General features: G+C 38.5%; 1 protein-coding gene across 2 annotated transcripts in view; it reads right to left on the bottom strand.

Moving 5' to 3' along the window:
* Positions 1-6,562: 6,562 nt before the first annotated feature.
* ror1 (receptor tyrosine kinase-like orphan receptor 1) overlaps positions 6,563-20,769 on the bottom strand; it is a 137,189-nt gene continuing 122,982 nt past the window's right edge. For both annotated transcript variants that reach the window (XM_077535073.1, XM_077535075.1), the window contains 6 exons: positions 20,211-20,456; positions 19,905-20,119; positions 15,135-15,314; positions 12,167-12,394; positions 11,723-12,087; positions 6,563-9,820 (listed from right to left, as the gene is read on the bottom strand). In XM_077535073.1, the coding sequence (XP_077391199.1) occupies positions 9,124-9,820; positions 11,723-12,087; positions 12,167-12,394; positions 15,135-15,314; positions 19,905-20,119; positions 20,211-20,456 (1,931 nt within the window). In that variant the 3' untranslated portion in view covers positions 6,563-9,123. The remainder of the gene's footprint in view (positions 9,821-11,722; positions 12,088-12,166; positions 12,395-15,134; positions 15,315-19,904; positions 20,120-20,210; positions 20,457-20,769) is intronic.

Here is a 20,769-nt window from a genome sequence, read left to right as displayed (position 1 = left end):
GCCGCTGTTCAACCTGATGAACATTAGATTTAGGTTGATAAAGTGTGCCCCCCCCCAAAAAAAGGTAATGCCCCCCCTACAATTTCTTTCTGGTGACGGGTCTGACAGTACAACAATTACAACAAGCTAGCAAGCAAAAAATGTGGGTCTCCTTTTTGTTACTACTTCTTTTGCCCTCAGGTGCCGTCGTAGATGTGGTTTGTTGTAAATAAATGTGAGTTTACTGTCTTACGCCTCTTGTGATCCTTGGAAGATGTTAAAATGCATTATTCTCAAAATGTTATTTTTTTAAGCCAGGCAGATAGCCTTAATGCTAGCTAGATAAAGTTACCCCATGCCCTGGCGCATCATCATTTAATACCAAATACAGTACCATAAAATACTGCTGACTTCATTTCATATAAGTTGTCCCACTTGACAATTTGAACATCTTAAACATACAGCAACTACAAACTCTCCCCATCTGATAGTGACCCAAAATGTGGAGCCGTCCCGGGACCTGAAATACCCTCCTCAAACAGCCTTGGGCCACAAGGGGCCCCAGCACAGGGGGGGCTCTTCAAGGGCTGAGTGAAAGCAGATTCTGGTCTTTTTGGAAAGTGGAGAGGGGGGTTGAATGAAGAATGGCAAGCCTTACACTTGAAGCCCCGCAACTGATTCACACAGATGGAAAGCATTAAACCTCCATTCCATGGCAAAGACGGATGGATTATTAGATGGAGAGGCTGATGCTGTCTGCTGTGAGAGCAGGCAGAGAAAGAAAAAGGGAGAGAGAAGTAGAAGAGTGAGGCAGGCGGAGGTGTGCGGGTAAGGGGGCTCCATGTTTTAGGTCATTCAAACTGTGCAGGACTTTGCTAATATTCCCCCTCACTTTTGAATGACATTGTCGGAGAGACGTGCATTTAACAATGTTTATTATTGTGGTTGTAATCTGCAGTGGATGAGAAGTGATACTCGATTACAATTACAATCCTGCAAACTCAACAAGCATGATAATTACAATATTTTTGATGCAGCTCTTGTGCTGATGTCTGCAAAGAAATAGCCAACAAATGAATTTTAAAAATTCTATATTACTGAAAAACTGATACAAATTCATTTAATTGAAAGTATCTTATAAAAACAAAAAAACAAACAAACAAAAAAAACTACCGTAAGCACATCATACTATATGTGTGGTTCTGTTTAGGTCCTTAATCATGGGCCTAATTATACACTAAAATTCCCTTCATTTGGCTACCATGATGTAACTCCAGACACATTTACATATCATTTGGTTTTCATGTCAGTGCATAAACCATATTCTAAAACAATCATCCCAAATGAAGGAATAATCGTATGTGTGAATGTAAATCGTGACAGCGGGCTTTTGCTACTTGACGTCTGTCCAAGTAGAAATTGTGCTCCCTCAGAAATCGTGTGTGAATTCTGACAAATGATTCTTCTGAATTGAAATTCAAAAATAAAGACAAACATAGTTTACAATTTTACAGGTAATCAATGACAGCAAATTATCACTTCATAATTTGTGTACACAACTCAGGTCAAAGTTTTATTTAGTTCAATTGAAATTCTGTGTGGTATAGACTAGTACATAGTGGTCATCTTACTACCTATCAAATGAATATGATCGCAGACGAATGAATCTGTAGATTACAGTTCAGTGGTCATGTTTCCATTTCGTTCTATAACAGGTTGTGATTTTCCCAGCAGACTGGGAGGGATCATGTGATTTCAAACTTGTGATGCATGAATAGAGAGCAGGAATGTGCATTCATCTTCCACTCTGTTGCTCAGCTGCCATCTTTTCTGTCAACAACGGTGAGGGCAGGTTTTTAAAAAGTTATACTTTAACCAGTGTGATTCATTTCAATTGTGAGGCTCACAATTGAAGTTCCTGGGTTTGAATGTTCTCTGAATGGTTCCATAGCTTTTCTCCAGGTTATATGGCTTACTCCCAAATTCCAAATATATGCATGTTAGTTAAATTGAAGAATCTAAATTAGGCAGGGTTAAAATTCATTTTAGCGGGTGGTCATAAATATTTATTAGTAAGGTGATCAAACGTCCTCATTTTTTTCTGTCCTATATTATAAATATTTATAAAAATTACAAAAATTATAATTAGACAAATTTGATTTAATAGCTAAATAAAACCACGTTCATTGTACAAATAATCCCTACTTCAAAGACGTTTATTTCCTCAAATTGTGAAATTAAACAAGTTCAAACGGAATAAACATGTGTTGAGGCTTTTCTTCTTTCCAAAGCAATCAACTGTATTTTCCTCATCAATATTGCATGAATTTACAAATAAACATTCACTCCCTGTTGTCGTTAACAACGGCATCACCATTCACATGTCAAACCTCCCGGCGGATAAGGATGCGGCCTGATTCCAAAATGAACACGTCATCATCTCCGCATTGCACCATCATCGCACTGCTCCTCTTTTCTGCTTCAAGACACCCTAATCAAAGAATTAGTTGCCATTGATTCGGATTTCGTCATCTCGTGCTTTGAAGCCACATTAATCCCACTTGGCCATTCACTGCACTTTACCTCTCTTTGCCATTATCTTCTATGTTTCACCTTGACTTCAAAGACGACAACAAAAACATTACATCCACACAAGTTAAAGAGGCTAAAAATGATTATGGGGCTCGTGGTAAAAAGTGCGCACCTGGCTCGAAGGTCATTGGTAGAAAGGGAGTACTGTAGTTGTTTTGGGTTAGTACACAGGACGTTGTTCCCTTGTCACAATAGTTTGAGAATCTATACACAGACAAATAAACGGCATTTGCTCTTACCCGATTCAAGCTAAATGTAAGATAAGGTTGTTGTTGTTTTTTGTTTGTTTTTTGTTTTTTTATGCTGACATGCACTAATCGTCTGTTTCACCTGCTGGCAGAGAAGTGTAACAGTGCATTTGCAATAGACTGAATAAAGTGTTGTGTGACAGGAAATAAATAGTGGTGAAAATTGATAGTGGGTGTGCACGTGTGTTTTTGTCGCACTGATCTGAATATATTACTGGATAGCTGATAGGCCAAGACTTTTGAAGTCGCGAGGCCGCCATATTGCTCCTCCCATGAAACATTTCTTGGCATACGATTCTATACATTTACAGTATTGAAGCTGGCGAATATTTGAGACAGCACTTAGTAGAAACAGCATGATTTATGTTGTTTTGAATTTGTTAAACATAAGAGGACTTCAGACATTTTACAACATACCTTAAATACATGTATAAATGATATGCTTAATGATGTTTACAGGAGGAAACGTGTTTATATTTTTTAATTTAATTAAGAATGATAACTGTAATTCAACAAAAGATGCCTCTACCAAATCTAATATTGGGGTCTAAGGAACTGAGCGATAAAAAACCATCCACAAACCACCCACCCCGCCTCCAGCCTTATACAACCCCTAGCAAAAAGTATGGAATCACCAGTCTTGGAAGAGCACTCACCCAGACGTTTTATTCTGTAGATCAAACTCAGATAAAAAGCATGAAACAGTCGTAAGGTCATTCCAAAGTGCAACATCTTGGCTTTCAGAAACACTAAAAGAAATGAAGAAAAAACAACAACATTGTGCTGGTCAGTAAATGTTACTTTTATAGAGCAAGTGCAGGGAAATAAATATTGAATTACTCCATTCTGAGGAAAAAAATATGGAATAATGAAGAACAGACAAAGAAAAAACAATCAAAACACATGACTAGTATTTAGTTGCACCACCTCTGGCTTTTATGACAGCTTGCAGTCTCTGAGGCATGGACTTGATGAGTGACAGAGTATTCTTCATCAATCTGGTGCCAATTCTCTTTGATTGCAGTTGCCAGATCATCTTTGCAATTTCCAACACAGGGTTTCAATTGGGTTGAGATCTGGGTTATTTGCAGGCCATGACATTGACTGGATGCGTCTTTCTCCAAGGAATGCTTTCACAGTTTTTGCTCTGTGGCATGATGCATTGTCATCTTGGAAAATGATTTCATCATCCCCAAACATTTTTTTTCAATTGAAGGGATAAGAAAGCAATGTAAACTTGTGCATTTATTGAAGATTTAACCACAGGCACCTGCCTGACGTGCCTTTGCCTGACGTGCAGCCCCATATCAAGGACTGAGGGAATTTGGATGTTTTCTTTAGGCAGTCCTCTTTGTAAATCTCACTGGAACGGCACCAAACAAAAGTTCCAGCGTCATCACCTTGTCCAATGCAGATTTGTGACTCATCACTGAAGATAACCTTCATCCAGTCATCCACAGTCCATGATTGCCTCTCCTTAGCCCATTGCAGTCTTGTTTTTTGTTTCAGCGTCAATGATGGTTTCCGTTTAGCTTTCCTGTATGTAAATCCCATTTCCTTGAAGCGATTTTGCACAGTTCTGTCACATATATTGACTCCAGCTTCCTCCCATTTCTTCTTCATTTGTCTTGTTGTGCATTTTCTGTTTTCAAGACAGAGTTAGATTCATGCCAAAACCCCGTAAACACAAAAAACATGATCTGTGTACACAAAACGTGATCTACGTACATAAAACCTGTTCTACGTACACAAAACGTGTGGTCTACGTACACAAAACCTGATCTATGTACACAAAACGTGATCTAAGTCCACAAAGAAGCGTATCTTCAATTACAACAACAACAAAATGTTTTGCGTACGTAAAAAGCAATTTTACAATTACGAATGCAACTCATGTGACTTTTGGCAGTGATATTCTGCCGAGCAGTTTTACGTGCCAAAAACCCATGATCCATACGCGCAAAGCCAGTAAACTTTACAGCAGGGGGCGCTATTGAATCAGCGCCGTATTGAGAGAGTGTTTGGCCAACTCGTTGAAGAACTACTACGCTGTGATTGGTCAACTGCTGCTCACATGACATATGGACGCCTTGTCGTTACAATGCCGCTGCGATTATGTTTTTTGTGTTTACGGGGTTTTGGCATGATTCTGACTCCATAGATTTTTCCATCTCAGTACTATCAGCCTAAAATAAAAGAGGAAATGAAATATTTACATATCACGGTAAAACTTGATGCTGTAAAGAAACAAACAAAAAGTAGGAGTGATCCCAGTAAAGCACTGTAAACATTATACAATATATTACTGCATCTATGATTTACACTATAATACTTTACATTTATATCCAGTTAATTACTGTATTTTATATTATTGATTAAATTTTTTTTGTACTGCATCGCAAAATACTGCAATTTATGATAACACAGTAAAAACACTAATTTTTTAAATGTCTGTATTTTGCCACTACGTTTACTGTATTATTCTTATTTTTAATTTGTAATTTTTTTTTACAGTACAATTTAATATGTTATTTTTAATGCATTTTCTTGGATGCTACTTTCTAATGTTATGTTTCTAAAACTAATCCTTTGTTTTCATCTTTTGTCAGGTTAATCTCACACTCGTGAGCTTTGGGTCCGTTTAAAATTAATTAATTTTGCGATGAGTTGCTGTAAAGATGTGCAGAAGATGGAAGCACAAACAGTCCTTTGAGAATTGTATTTCACTTTATTACACAATACTTGGAGACTTTTCTTCTATCTTGCACTTGACAAATATTACATTTGTTTCAAAAACTAAAACGTTTTTTTCACAGTTTTTGGTTGTAATTTTTCTTGCTTAAACGGTAAATATATCTCCTTATAACCACCACAGGTACAAATCTACTTTTTTCTGATCTGTTTTGAGTTTTAATGTATTATTATTGTTGTTTGACTAAGGGAGAGGCTTGTAAATCACTTTCTACATTTTGGGTTTTTATCTTTACCACCTCAAAAGAGCAGCTAGACTTTGGATATGGCAGATTCGGTGTCAAAAGTGCAACCAAAATGTCATGTGACTGAGCCTCACTGCCTCTCTGACAGGGACTAAATAGAAACGGACAAATATTTGGATTAATTAGTAGCTATGGAGTGTACAGATACCAAAGACACTTCTTCTTTACCATAGAAGAAGTTGGTCAGTTGGTTATTATTTAGAAAACCATAGAATCTACGGTTTTCTAAATAGCAGGGGTGGAGCTACTTGCCCCTTGGCACAAAATGACCCCACTCTCCTCCGACGTAACGTCATGGTTGTAACGTCATCTCGTTGTAAATGCTAAACGGCGTATGTCGGACATGGGTCGCAAAAGGAGTAATTCAAAAATCTTTTGCCTTTAAGATCACATGAAATATGCACAGGACTGGAAAGGCTATTGGAATTAAGTTAATCTAAAGTGCATACAACACATACGCGCGCGCTCAACCATGTTTCCTTCACAGGCCGATGTTGTCATAACGTTTTTACCAGCTGACCCTGACGTCCTGTCCCATACAGCTCAAGGGTACCACCTGCAGCCTAAAATTGGAACTGATGTTACACCATTTTAATACAAAAAAAGAGAGAACGCCATCCAAACCAGTCGGAGGTGCGGGAGGAGGGGAAGAACTTTTGATGTCATCTCGTGACCAAAATGTTGCACATCGATAAACAGTAAACAGCATGGTCTGACTATCTCTACAAATTATTTATCACATTTAACTACATGATAAACCAAACATCATTTAATAAATGACTGCAATACAAAAACACCTGTGCAAAAATATTCATACAAACAATAGGCCTCTTGGTCTCATGGTACAAACAAAAACATGTAAACTTCCTCAAACTGGCACCCAATGATGAATTAAAATTGACTTTGATGGTTTCTTCTAAAAAGAAAAAGAACAAAAATAAAAAAAAACACACAAAGTTACAGTTTTACCAAATAAAATGACTTTGATTTGATGAAAATTCACAGTCTTGCATACAAGTGGTATTTGCATTGCTACATTACAAATAGAATAAATCATTTACATACGACTAAGCCTGCAAAACAAAAATTGACCAATTGATTTGGACTAGATATGAGAACAGCAAAATATAATGGGTTAAAAAAAAAAAAAAAGAGAGATAGTTTTCATTAAGTCCAATTGAAGCAGACTCATAATGGTTTGAATTGTATAAACTGGATTGTGCAATTACATAACCAACAACTTCAGTAAATGGAAATGGTTTGAATGCATGCAGAGAGGAAAACAATTAGAACACAAGGCAGTGATTGTCGGCTTCATAGGTAGTCACGTTCAATAACAAAAGCTGCATCTGTTTCTGGAATTCATGTGCTCCGAACCAAACAATTGTATGCTGATAGGTCGCTAAATAAATCATAAGGCTATCAGACAATTGACAAAAAGTGAGAATATTCAAACTGCTGTCCAAATAAGTACGTGTGAAGTCTCTCTCTATTAAAGTCTCAGCACAAAAATGAATCCTTTTAAAGGGCAAACATTGTTTTTGTTCTTCACTCTAATTAAATATAACAACATTCATCTGGTTGAGGCCATAATAATCCATGCATATATATATATAAAATATAAGATTTCATCATAAAAAGGCAGCACAACTCTCCACATCTTTCATGTGGCAGGAACAAGGAAAGTTTCCTTCAAAATGAAAAAAAAAAAAAAATCTTTATTGAAATATACAAGACTGAAATGTTCCTTTGTGGTTACACAGGAAAAATGATTTCACCTTACACGTATGATTTCATTAGCATATCTGTTGGGGAGTTTCCTTGGCAGAAGACTTGATTCCAAGTTTGCAGGCACTAAGGCACAAGAAAGAAGAGAAAAGCTTGACTACTGAATGATCATTGTGGAGACATTCAGGTGTCACGTTGAAGATGTTGCATGAAAATGGAGCTAATAAATATGCTAGTAGCTGCCTGGTTAAAAATGCATCAAACCACATGTTAAAGAAAGTCAACCTTAAAGGGATACTTGACTCGTTGATCCATTTTTTAGCAATAAAAAGTTAATATTTTAACTTCATTATTTTTCATGTACAATTAATAGCTTTAAAAACACATTTGTCCACTTGCTGTCGACTGAAGATGACATCACCTATGCTGAGGAAGAAGCAAACGACCAATCATGGTTCACCTGTTGTTCATCTGGGTTTGGTCGGCAAACTGATCCATGATTGGTCATTACCTACTTCCTCAGCACAGTTGAAGTCATCTTCAGTCGACAGCAACTAAGAAAAGTATTTCAAGGTATTAATTGTACATGAAAAATAATGACGCTATCAAATTCATTCTGGGAAAAATATTAACTTTTTACTGCTGAAAATGGCTCAATGAGTCAAGTATCCCTTTATACATTTTTTGGCAATATTTAACCTCACTAGTCAAAACGTCACATTCTGATTTGTATTACATTATTTGTGGAATATGAGTTATGCAGCAAAATCCAGCCTTTTTTGTTGTTGTTGTTGTTTTTTTATTTTTATTTTTTATCCATCTCGGGGTGGCCATTTTGGTACTTGCTGTCACCTGAAGATGACATCAGTTACTCAGGGCTCCGGCTACGACCAATCACAGCTCACATGTTTTCCAACTATGATGTCCTCCTGATAACAATAAAAACTGCTGGATTTTGCTGCTTAACTCATATTCCACTAATGCTCTATTAACCAGAATACTGTATTTAGACGAGTGGGGCCGCATAGAACATATTATTGTCAAGAATTTTGGGGGGGGGTTGATTTCTCCTTTAAAAATCCTCTTTGGCCTAACCTTGAATTCCACTTGTAGCCATGTTGTTGCTTTCAAGTTTCACTTCCACTTATTGCTTTGTAGGGAAAAACTTGATAGTGAGTTTGTATTTACAAACACACCTGCAAGGAAGTCACACTGATGCTAGAAAGTCTCCTGATAATTATTAAGGCTGCTCGTTTAGACTGCAATATCAACCACGTTTACTTCACCACAATTAAAAGTTCTCCAAAAAAATATAACGTTCCCATTCACTCATTCAGGACTGTATTTACAACAAAGGCTAAAATAACAATGCAACATTTGAACAATATGATATTAAGTACACTTGTTTACATGTTGTGTGATTGGCTGCTAATCAGTCCAGGTCCGACACCTTTCGCTGGGTTCGTCCACAGATTCCCGAAGAAATGGCGAGCGGTGTAGAAAATGGATGTTTTTGTTCATCAGACCCAAATGTTCGAACAGGCCGCAAGTGCGAGACGGCGAACGTCCTTATTTGGAATCTACAGGTCTGCAGTGATGACAGCGTCATTATACATCAGCACGTCAGAGTCCGGCGCGAGCAGCGCCACCGTTTGCGTGTGGTCCAGCGGCCCCGCCCCCTTCTGCGGAAGATGCCCGTACACTTGGACCGGGCCGGCGCCGTTCCCCGGCATGATGCAGTGCGACAGCAGCGGCGTGTTGGCGTCGTGGTTGGAGCCCGTGGTGGAGGGAACGCCGCTGACGTGACCCGTGCTCGTGGAGCCGCTGGCGCTGCTGGGCGAGCGGCTTTTCGGGGGCGGCAGGTGATGCTGGATCACCCGAGCGGGCGGCGCCGGCGGAGCGAAATGGGCGGGGAAAGCTGCGTAACCCGGCGGAATCGGGTAGCCGTTGACGGGAATAAAGCGCGGGTGCGTCGGGGGCACCGCCATGGGCGCCCACGCCGGGATGGGAGCCATCTGGCCCGGCGAGGGGATGGCCTGGGCCGGGTAGAGATAACCGGCGGCGGCGGCGTAGCGAGGGTTGCTCAGGTTGCTGACGGGGCTGGCGCTCAGCGAGGTGGTCTGGGTGGTGGCGTTGCCTCCGCCGCCGGACGGCGTGCTGGAGCTGGCGTGAGATGACGACGGCCCCTCCCACGCTCGTAGGCGGCCGTGGATGTCTTTGAAGCGAGGTCTTCGCGCTGGTCCCTCCTGCCAGCACTCGCTCATCAAACCGTAGAACCTAAATGACATGATTCCTTACATCACTTCATTCGATCCATTTTGAAAACTGCAATTTCTTCTAGTATCTATTTAATTTGACTTTCAAACAAATGTAACTCATAAATCACATGACAGCAATAATGCAAACAAATCTGTGGCCTTTTGATTTTTCATAAAACTATCGATAAAAATAAATATCAGGTACTCATGAGGCAGCTGATACAGTCAACGATACACTGGCGCCCTCTTGAGGCTGTTTACTATCAGGAAGTAAATGCCATTCATGGGTGACAAAACATTTTTGTGTTTATCCAATTTTATTCTATAAACAATGATGACTTCTGTAAATTTTAAAATGACTTCAGTTATTATTACTATATCTATGACCATGTTAGCATGTAAAATAAAATCTGTTGTGATATTTATAACTATTACTTTGCTACTTGATACCTAAAAACACATGAATGAGTCAACATGTGTTATTCTGACATCCATAAGGTTACCAAAGCTTACCAATAAACATTAATGAATTTTTGGGAGGAATTGAAATACTTTAGTACGGAATATTTTCAAAATTATTTGTAATACAAATGCGCTCATTAAGTAAAACAAACAAGTGTTTATTTATATCTAATTACATATTTTTCATCATCCAAGATCCATTTTCTGAACCACATTCCCGATTATTAAATTTGACTTTCATCATTTAACAATTGACAGATCTACAGGTATATTGTTGTGGTTATAGGATTTTATAGTGAGCCTATAGGTTGTGCATTAAAAAAAAAAAAAAAACACTTACTAAATCTACTTATTACTACCTATATTACTTACAAAGTTGTCCTTCACTACTTCGCGGTTCACTTACTGCAGATTCACTCTTTTATTTTATTTTTTGGTTCAATCTCTTCTTCTTTCTTTCCTTCCTTCTTTCTTTCATTCAACATAATCTATTAATTTTTTTAAACAAAATACAGAATATTTGGTAAATTAAGAAACATGATAAGTTAAAAAAAAAGTTAACATTTTTATTCTTTTAATTCTGAGCAAGTCAGTGTCCCATTACTCGTGAGCTATTTTTAGAACGGACCACAGTTACTCATACTTGCTGGCACTTACACAGCAAGGCCAATGCATGGGTGTCCGGCTGCTGTGTTCACGCTGCAGCTCAATTCCGATTTTTTCCACACAACCTGGGCCCCTTTTTTTTTCTCGTCGCGCGGCTGTTTGTGTCAAGTGTCGTGCCGGCAAAAAGGAAACGCATGTGTCACGCTACACAAGTCACAGTTTGCAAAATGCCTACGGTGGAAGAACTTGTTAAAATGTACTTTTCGGTTGGGTTTTCAAACAAGGAGATACTAATTGCTTTAGCAGAGATTAACAATATCATAGTTGGCAGTTTATAAAGTGGCAAATTTGCCACTTTTTTCCTCGGCATATTAAAGGCCCATGACGCAGGATTCCGAGTTTTTGTACATTTGCGACACAGAAAGGACGCCAGTGACGGCCCGACCGCTTCCAACATTAATTCACTTTACAGGAAAATAGTGGCAACAGTCATTGTGCCACAGTCGTGCCTCTTGTCAATTATACAATTCTTAAAACATGTGCGGGTGAAAAATATGGTTATTTTAACACTCCAATTTGAGTATTAAGTTGCCCTTTAAGCAACTCCGCAAGAAGAGCTCATTAAGGTGGCGGACAATATTAGCGGTTATTGACTGGGGAAAAAAAAAAAAAAACATTTTTTTTTTTTTTTTTTTTTTTTAAACGACCTCTACTATGGAATGTATCACCCGCAAAAAGTGTGGGAACATTGTATTACTACCTTTGTAAATGTGCACGACTTGTATTGGACTGCACTCAAGTGTGCACCTAATGGAGTACGCAGTGAATATAAGCAGATGCAAACATACTGTACCTTGGCGGGCAGTCTTCCGGACAGGGCAGCAGCTGCCTTTTCCGAACCATCTCCATCACTTCCTGGTTGGAGAAGCCATAATAAGGCTGCAGGCCGTAACTGAAGACCTCCCACAGCACCACCCCGAACGACCAGATGTCCGACTCGGTGGTGAACTTTCCATAGGCGATGGCCTCGGGAGGCATCCAGCGGATCGGAAAAAAGGTTTTTGGCTGGATGCAGTAGTAGTCTGACGAGTAGATCTCTCGGGAGAGGCCCAGGTCGGATATCTTCACGTGGAGCTGCTCGCCAACTAGAATGTTCCGCGCTGCCAGGTCCTTATGGATGTAAAAGTGACTGGCCAAGTACTCCATCCCAGCAGCGACCTGGGATATGAAAAAAAAAAATTAAGGATGTGATTACTGTCAAGGACACACAAAAAAAGGATTCAAGCTTCCTTCTTACCTGTGTGGCTATATGCAGGAAGTCGCCGTGATCCAGGCTGGATTTCACGGTTCCGTCCTCATCGCTACTGCAGCCCACGTCCGAATGAGGCGAGCGAATGATGAGGAACTCGTGAAGGTCGCCTTGAGGGAGGAACTCAAAGAGCAGACAGACGGGCTGCTCCTGGGTCACCACACCAAGCAGGCACACCACGTTTGGGTGCTGCAGCTCTGTCAGCACGGCGGCCTCCTAAATTAGCAGAGCAAAATCACGACAGTCAAATGAATGTGGGAAGAAACATAATAGTACACAATTGTGTTCTCTCTTTACACAAGTGCTTTATTTTGAGATTCAGGCAGATCAGATGGGAATGTTTGGGTGTTTTCTCTTTTTAGAGCTGAACATTTTTTCTACACATCCTGTTGAATTTAAGGGAGCGTGGATCTGCCAATGTGGAGTAAACAGTTTTGACTGGCAAATATGTTCGAATTACCGTATATAGCAGAGGAGGCAAATCAGGTCCAGAAGAAAAAAAAAAAAAAAAAAAAAAAACTGCCACAATTTGGCTTTAGCCCCAGATGCTAGCTAGCTAGCTCCCTAGCAGGTAGTGTTCCATTGCTATCACACGGTTCACTTTTCACAGTCTCGCTGTTTCGTAGATCTTTTCTTTTTTTTTTTTTTTTTTTTTTTTAGTGCAAATTTGCATGCTTTTCTTTCTTTCTTTCTTTCTTACAGCAGTGGGCCTATTTTTTTTTTTTAATTTATAAAGGTTTGAACATTGAGAGTGTTTAAACAAGAGAAATGTGAAAAACTTTAAATGCCTTTATGAGTAAAGTGTGTGGTGAGGGGTTTTAACAGCCTTAAACCATTTATAATGAACTTGACTTCTTTGAGGATTTGACTTATTGCTGCGGGTATTTTTGTAACATAACGCGGTAAACGAGGGAACACCGTATTTGCAAATTCTTTTAAATGTGCATATTTTAAATTAAATAAACATATTTGCAGGCTAAACGCTAAAACAAACAAAAAAAACAACAACATTATTTTTCCCACAATGCCACAGGGTATTGACTTGCTTGTGTGTAAGTAATAGGGAGGAAAAAAAAAAAAAACGCTAATTTTTTTTTAGCATTTAATCAGCAAGTACTTGCAAATAAGCTTTAACGCAAGTACATTTAAAGGTACGTTTAACTGTATTTGAAAATACGTTTCAACATATTTAAATAAATTGAAACGGATTTGCTTTTTGCAAATATGTTCTTATTTGCCATTAAAAAAATGTTTACTCCACAGTGGCAGTTCTAAGCTTCCGTAAGAATGACTGTACAGCTATTTTCAGTGAACATCCTTAAACACATCTGCTGAAGAATCCTTTTTCAATATATAAAGTTATTGGTCGTTCCGTGGAAATAAAACAGGACATGCTTGAGCGCTTGTGGGAAGACAGAGCTTTCCACTTGCTAAAGCAGCAGCTTGTCATAATGCATGACTGCCTGTTAATGCCACATTTCTTTTTGGAAATCCCCCACAAATGTGGAGACTGTCACAGTGTGTGGCTTCACCAAAGCAAAGAAGCAACTACTGGGAAGCAGAGTCCCAAACTGCGACTGGAACATAAATAAACTGACTTTAGAAATCATCTAGTTTCTTGTTTTAAGATATTAAATCTTACTTAATTAGGGCTCTTCTCGAAATAACGGACCATATGCCACACTTGTAATTTTCAGCATCGGAATCAATACAAACTGTCAACTTGGATTCCAATTCCAATTCAAATTATCCTTGAAGTTCATTAGCCAAATCAGACTTATCTATATAAAACAGGTCCAGGGACAGTTTTCAGTGGCTCGCCATGAAAATGATTGCTGAAATGTAGTCAAGGTCAGCTGATTTAGTTATTGTCAAGCAGGCAGGCCAACATTTTCTTTGTAACGGGATTCATGTCTGTTGTGTTTTTGACGCAAACTAAACACTAACTGCACTCTAAAACAGGTCAAAAATTGGGCTGACCCACGAACTTGAGTCAATTTGACCCAAAATTGGGTTGTTTTTGTCCCAGTAGTTTAAAGAGTCTACACTCTAAAACTAGCTGGGTCAAAAAGAAATCAAATTGGGTCAAAAAAGGGACCACCCCAAATTTTTGGGTTATTCAAATAAGTCAAAAAGTTGGGGCATATAAATAACCCACAAACAAATCCCCAAAATTGGGTTGCTTGTTTTATTAATTTAATTTGACCTAACCTTTTGGATTACACAAAAAGTTTGTTGGGATTATTTTTTGACCCAATTCATTCAATTCAACCCAATTCCTAATTCAACCCAAAATGAGTTAATCAATTAACCCCCAAAATTAAATGAAATGAATACCAGTAACGGTAACCCACAAACATATAAGAAAAAATGTTAATTTGAGCCAAATTTGGAACTACTTGAAAAAGTTGTGTTGTCTTATTTTTGACCTAATTCAATTTGGTTATTTAATTAACCCAAAGAGTTGGTCAAATTATTAACCCACAAACAAACAAACAAACAAACAAACAAACAAACAAAAATGGGGTTGCTTTTGGTTTATTAATTCAATTTGACCCAATTTATAATCCAACCTGTTATCCATCTCTCCGCAGCCAATACAGCTGGGGATCGTTATCAGGCTTCATGCAGCGCTTGCTGATTAACTAATCGTTTGAAACACCTTTGTTGCTTATGGGAGACATAGAAAACAGGCTGGATGGGGTACTCGAGGACCGCCATTGAGAACCACTGGGTTAAATAACTCAAAAAGTTGGGTCAGACCATTCTAGACGCAGTTTTTTTTGTTGACTGTTTTTACCCAACTGTTTATAGAGTGTGGCTGGGGTTTATTATTGATTATATATTTGTTCAATATTAAACAGCATAAGTTTATTTCCAAGTTAAATGTTAATCCCGGTCTAGACTAACAAGAGAACGGACTCGGACTCGTCTGGCGCATGCTTAGAAAGCGTACCTGCTGAAAGTCACTCCACTGCTGGACACTGGAGACGTCCTTCAAGGTCTTGATGGCGACCAGTTGTGCTTGGTCCATGCCCGGCAAGTACAGGTGACCCTTGTAAATCTTCCCCAGCGAGCACTCTCCAAGCTCTTCCATGAAACGCACTGCTGACAGGGGAAGCTCTTTGGCCTTACTCTGCAGAAGGACGACAGTTTGGGGCAAACAGGGAAATGACATCATTAGTATCCCGTCAGCCTGCTGTGTGCACTTTCCTCATCATCATCCCCATTGTGACAATTCTGGTGTTGCTGCTACATTCCAATGTACAATTCAATCAAATGTCACAATAGATGGAAAATGGAGCACAGAACCCTGCCAATATTGAAAGGGTGAAAAGTGGTTCTCCATATTGAATGTTTGTGTGACTGTGTGACTAGTGAGCAATGAATAGTGAAGCTACGCATAATAACACACAACAGGGATACAGTATTTGTCCTGCTTACAGGCAGATACTGTAACTGCTGGTGCAGCATAAAATATTGTCATTTAAATATACAGTAAGTTAATAAACACATTAAATGAATCAAGTAAATTATATTTTATGTTAACGCATTGCTGTGTTAAAATACAGCAGGAAGAAAATTATACTCATATTTACTCATATATTCATTTGGATGCACTTAAAACGATGATACTGCTTTAGTGGAAATGAGGATGGCCGAGTACTGATACCAAGTACCAGACTGATATCTTATTATATCAGCCTTAATTCAAGGTATCAGTACTCGTGACGGTGGCAGACAATGGTATCAGCCGCCCTCTTGTGGCTGTTTTACAATCAGCAATTACAAATTAAAATGGAAAATTGCTACTAATTTCATGCAATTTTAAAGAAAAAAAAATATTGGTATATATGGGTCTTTCTTTAAAACTATTAACTAAACCATTGCCTTTCGAACATTTTATGTATCAAAACCACTAGTGCTATCTATACTTGGTAGCGGTGATAACAAGAGTTGAGTGTTGGTTTCAGTCTGGAAAAAAAAATAAAAATAGTGCTATCCAATACCCCTGGTGGAAAACATTGAACATTACAATTGTCAGTTGCACCTCGATAACTATTTAGATTATAGTAAGCTTATAAATATAGACACATGATTATACAGTACAAAAACAGGGTCAATAACATTACTAAGCTGTTTTTTTTTTCTTCCCATTCTGCATAGTTTGGCAGTTTAATTGAAATTATTTGTAATTAAACTGTACCTTTAAATATGTTATATAAAAATGTATGGCACACATTGAACCAGACCACACAAATGCATAGAGCAACGTCAGCGTCAAAAGCTTAAAATTGAATACAAAATCTTAAACACACGCATAACTATTTGAAGTAGATTAGGATTCATATTTGCTGTCCCAAGGCCATGTTTCCACTGATCAAATTTTATGACAGAGAAAGATACTTGAAAAAAATCAAACATCACATTAATCGCATAACCACAAGAGACGTGCAGTGGATTTTTCGGGTGCAACTTTAATTGAAAGAATGTTGTCACTCAATTTGAAGTTGACAGACTCAAAGACTGAAGATGCTCTCCAGTCGTGCACGATGGGTGTTCGAGTGATGTGATCATGTGACACACGTGTTGAGTTAAGTTTGTTGCCTTTCTCCCTTCTTCCTGCCCCACCCAAAGCCTCAGATCCTCCTTACACCACCACGTTATAGTGGACGTGTGTCTAAGTGGTTTGTCACAGCTATTGACCCCTGTGTGATCCTGCACACAAGCCAAGCAACAACATAACTTGCTGTTTTTGGGAAAAAGCATTATGCTATGAGATATGAACAGCCATCTAGTCAGACTTTGTCAATTTTGTAAATTACACATCTTACTTTTTTTTTCCATGTACAATATTATTAGTGATGTTCGATACTACTTTTTTTTTTTCAGAATGACACCAGTACAAGTAACGTATTTTCTGGATACTATTTTTCATAGGTTGGCGGTTCCTGCACTATACTCCAGAGCAATTTACACGGAAAAAAAAATATATATATATATACCAGGGGAATATAATTTCACAGACAGCCACAAGAGGGCCCTCTAGACTTATACTATAACATACTATAAATACCTAATGCGACTCAGTGTGACTTCCATCCATCCATTTTATTAATCACTTATGTTTGTTAGTTTTTTTAAATACCAAATTAGGCAGTTTTGCCCTAGTAGGCCTACGAATTATACTCTGGAGCAGCATATAGTCCAGGAAATACAGTACTTAACCCACGCAGGAAGGGAGGAGCCAGGACTCGAACCCGAGTCCTCAGAACTAGGAGGCGGATGTGCTCACCAGTCATACACCGTCCCACCCTCATCCCTAATAATTTTTCCTTAAATTTGCATGAAATTAAAGGCAAATTTCTATTCTAATGTCCAGTTTGTAGTTCATGAAAGAACGTTATATTAATGGAAAATTAAACCTTAATATTTTATTCAATGCTGTTCAAACATGAAACAGATGACAACTAGTTTATTAAATACAGTGGCTCACAGTTATAAGACTGAAGTTGCAGATAAATAAATAATACATTTTCATAAAGATCTTACTGATTAGTATTTTCTAAATTTGAGTAAAAATGAATTGCAACAATCGACTTATAAATTTGTATCGGGATTAATCAGTATTGAATCGAATCGTGACCTATGAATCGTGATAAGAATTGAATTGTAAGATACTAGGAAATTCACACCCCTAATTCTAATTCATATTAACAATAGGGATGTAACGATAAGGGCAATATCGTGATATCGTTAATATTAAAACTGCCACAATATCGTTGTCATCGTCGGCGTCATGTTCACAATATTTAAAAGGAACACATCTGTTAAAAAAAGTCAGGTTGATTTCCATTTGTGCAGTTTTAACACCCTCTAGTGGCTAGTTTATTAGTGCAATTTCATTTTCATTAAGGATGTTTTGGCCTTCTGTTTAAAATCTATGCTAATTGTCAGATGAAGAGGAACCTAATTTGCTTGTGAAGCGATCAATGTGTGCTTGCATTAGCAAGTGCCTTAATAAATATATATATAATATTTTTTCATTGCTGTTATGTACAAAAGCACAATATTTTATTTTATTTTTTTTTAACGATATTGTGATCTTTTTTAAATATCGCCAACCCCCCCACAATATCGCGATAATTATCGTATCGTGACCTTCATATCGTTAGAATATCGTATTGTGATGTTTGGATATCGTTACATCCCCAATGAATAACTATCAATATATTGCTACTTTTATAAATATTTAAAAACAAAAGAAAACAATTTCCAGCAAGAAGATACCTATTTAACAAATAAAATTGGCCTTTAATTAGATACAGTATATCTGAACCATAAGGTGAGAATCATAGTTTCAAACTTTTATGAAAGATCACATTTCCCCCCTTCAATCTACATGACAATTCCCTTCCTAAACATGGCTCAAATCAAATCTCCTTTTGATCCTTGTAAAGGTGACACAAGGTCGTTCAAACACAGCGAGGAGGCCAGCCACATTCGACCCGTCTCCCTCACCTTCACCCAAAAGTAAATAAAAGATATTAATGGCGCCTGAGGCCGCTGCCATCTTCCATGGTTGTCTGCAGATATTGACAGCAATATTATGCATTCCGCCTTGAACCCAGGCAGACAGTCCGTCTCGTTAATTCCCCACCACCACTACCAAAAGAAATGTGGTCAAACGCAACCTTGCCGTCGTAATGTGAGCTGCCGGAGCGGTAAGCTTGCTCTGACATAAGGAGGAAGTGTGCAGTCAAACATTCCAGGACCTGCTGGGCTGTGATGAAAAAGATATGAAGCCAGCTATTGGACTAAACACTCACTTGGAGGTGCCGTGTCTTGCAGTCTGCTCTCATGACTTCAAAAGGCAAACACAAGACTTCATTTAGAATCGCCACAGGAGAGCCCCAAAGGGAGCACAAGTTTATATAGTAGAATGTAGTGATAGACCGATATGTTTTTTTCCCAGTTATTATTAGTAGACCGATAACCGATATTTAAAGGAGCCGATATTCATTTTTCAGTAAGACATTTTTAAAATGTATAATTTTTTTTAAAGGGATACTTGACTCATTGAGCAATTGTCAGCAGTAAAAAGTTAATATTTTGTCTATAATTAATATGGTAACCATTATTTTTCATTCCCAGCTATTTTCACAGGATTTTGACAGATTTTGCAAGGCCCACAGAATATTGTGTTCTATTGCTATAAAAACATGGCACCTACCAAAAGAAAGATTAGAGTCTCTTCTTTCATCAGGATAAAAAAAAAGTATATTTCTATCTCTTTCCGTTTTGCAGCAATTAGCATTAGAATATAGCTAAGTTCCATCATTATTCACAAATCTGTTTAGAACCATGGGGAAATCAGCTTGTTTGCAACATGGCCGTGGTTGATTTCTTATACTCTGCTGCCACCTGATGGCCGTGTTTGTAATAGCTACCATTGCTTCAATCGTTCACTTCAGTTCAGAGGCTGCATCAAAGCCTTCTGTATGTCACATGTGTGCATGTCATACCAAATTCAGCATTTTCCAATAGGAATGCTCAATTAACAATTTTAAAAAAATCTGTTAAGTTAGATTTTTATGTTGATTAAAAATAAAATTGGCATTGCCTCAATTTTTGTTTTGTTTTGTTTTGTATCCCCTCCAAATAAGGAAAAAAGAAAAGCATCTTATCACGAGGCACACTGGTTAAATTTTCAGATGCGACGCACCTTTGGCTTGTATGCCGTTGTGAGCATGGACATCTCGACGTTTTGCCCGCGGACCGGTTTGGGCTGGCGAGGGGCAGGCGGCCTGGCGGACTTCTGGTTGTTGCGGCACACACAGATGAAGAAGAAGAGCAAGGCGATGGCCAACGGGATGGCCACGCTTGGAACCAGAATGTACAAGATCTCCATGTTGCCGCCAGCAGACTTCTCCTTATGGTCTACAGGAAATGAAAATAAACTCACATTTTCAAATGCTTGGAGACTTCATGAATATTCATGACTCCAATTTGAAAGGAAAGACTTTCTCACCACAGATGGGTATGTCACAGAGCTCCATGCGGACCCCCTCGTCCAGCGTGAAGCACCAGGGGGCCTCGTGTTTGTTTCCCGGGTTGCGGCAGTACGAATGACCGCCGTTGAGTTCCGGGTAGCGGACGGCCTGGAAGTTGTGGCTGTGAGGATACTGGGAGTTCCACGGCTGACACTGACGGCCGGACTTGGTCATACTGATGGTGCCGCGGTATTCCGATCCGCTGCTGTTGTAACACTTGTGATCTGACCAAGGGGGAAGGAGAAGAAACTTGCTTAAACATTTTCTTGTTTTGTACCAAAATATAAATAATCGTTTGAAAAATCGTGATATCAATTATTGCCAAAATAATCATGATTTTTATTTTTCCTACAATCAACAATTATTTAATAATTGAGTAATCATTTGGTGCCATTTTTTTATTTAAAATTGTCCAAATCCTCTGATTTCGGCATATCAACAGTAATTGTTCACTGATCTTCTGTTTGATCAAAATAAGACATTTGAAAACATCTGTTTTACTGGTAACATAGTCCAACATCAATTCCCCCTGCCCTT

Source organism: Festucalex cinctus, chromosome 10, assembly GCF_051991245.1.
Source record: "Festucalex cinctus isolate MCC-2025b chromosome 10, RoL_Fcin_1.0, whole genome shotgun sequence".
Lineage (NCBI taxonomy): Eukaryota > Metazoa > Chordata > Actinopteri > Syngnathiformes > Syngnathidae > Festucalex > Festucalex cinctus.
The sequence above is the reverse complement of the archived record's forward strand: the minus strand, read 5'-3'. Positions and strand labels throughout refer to the sequence as shown.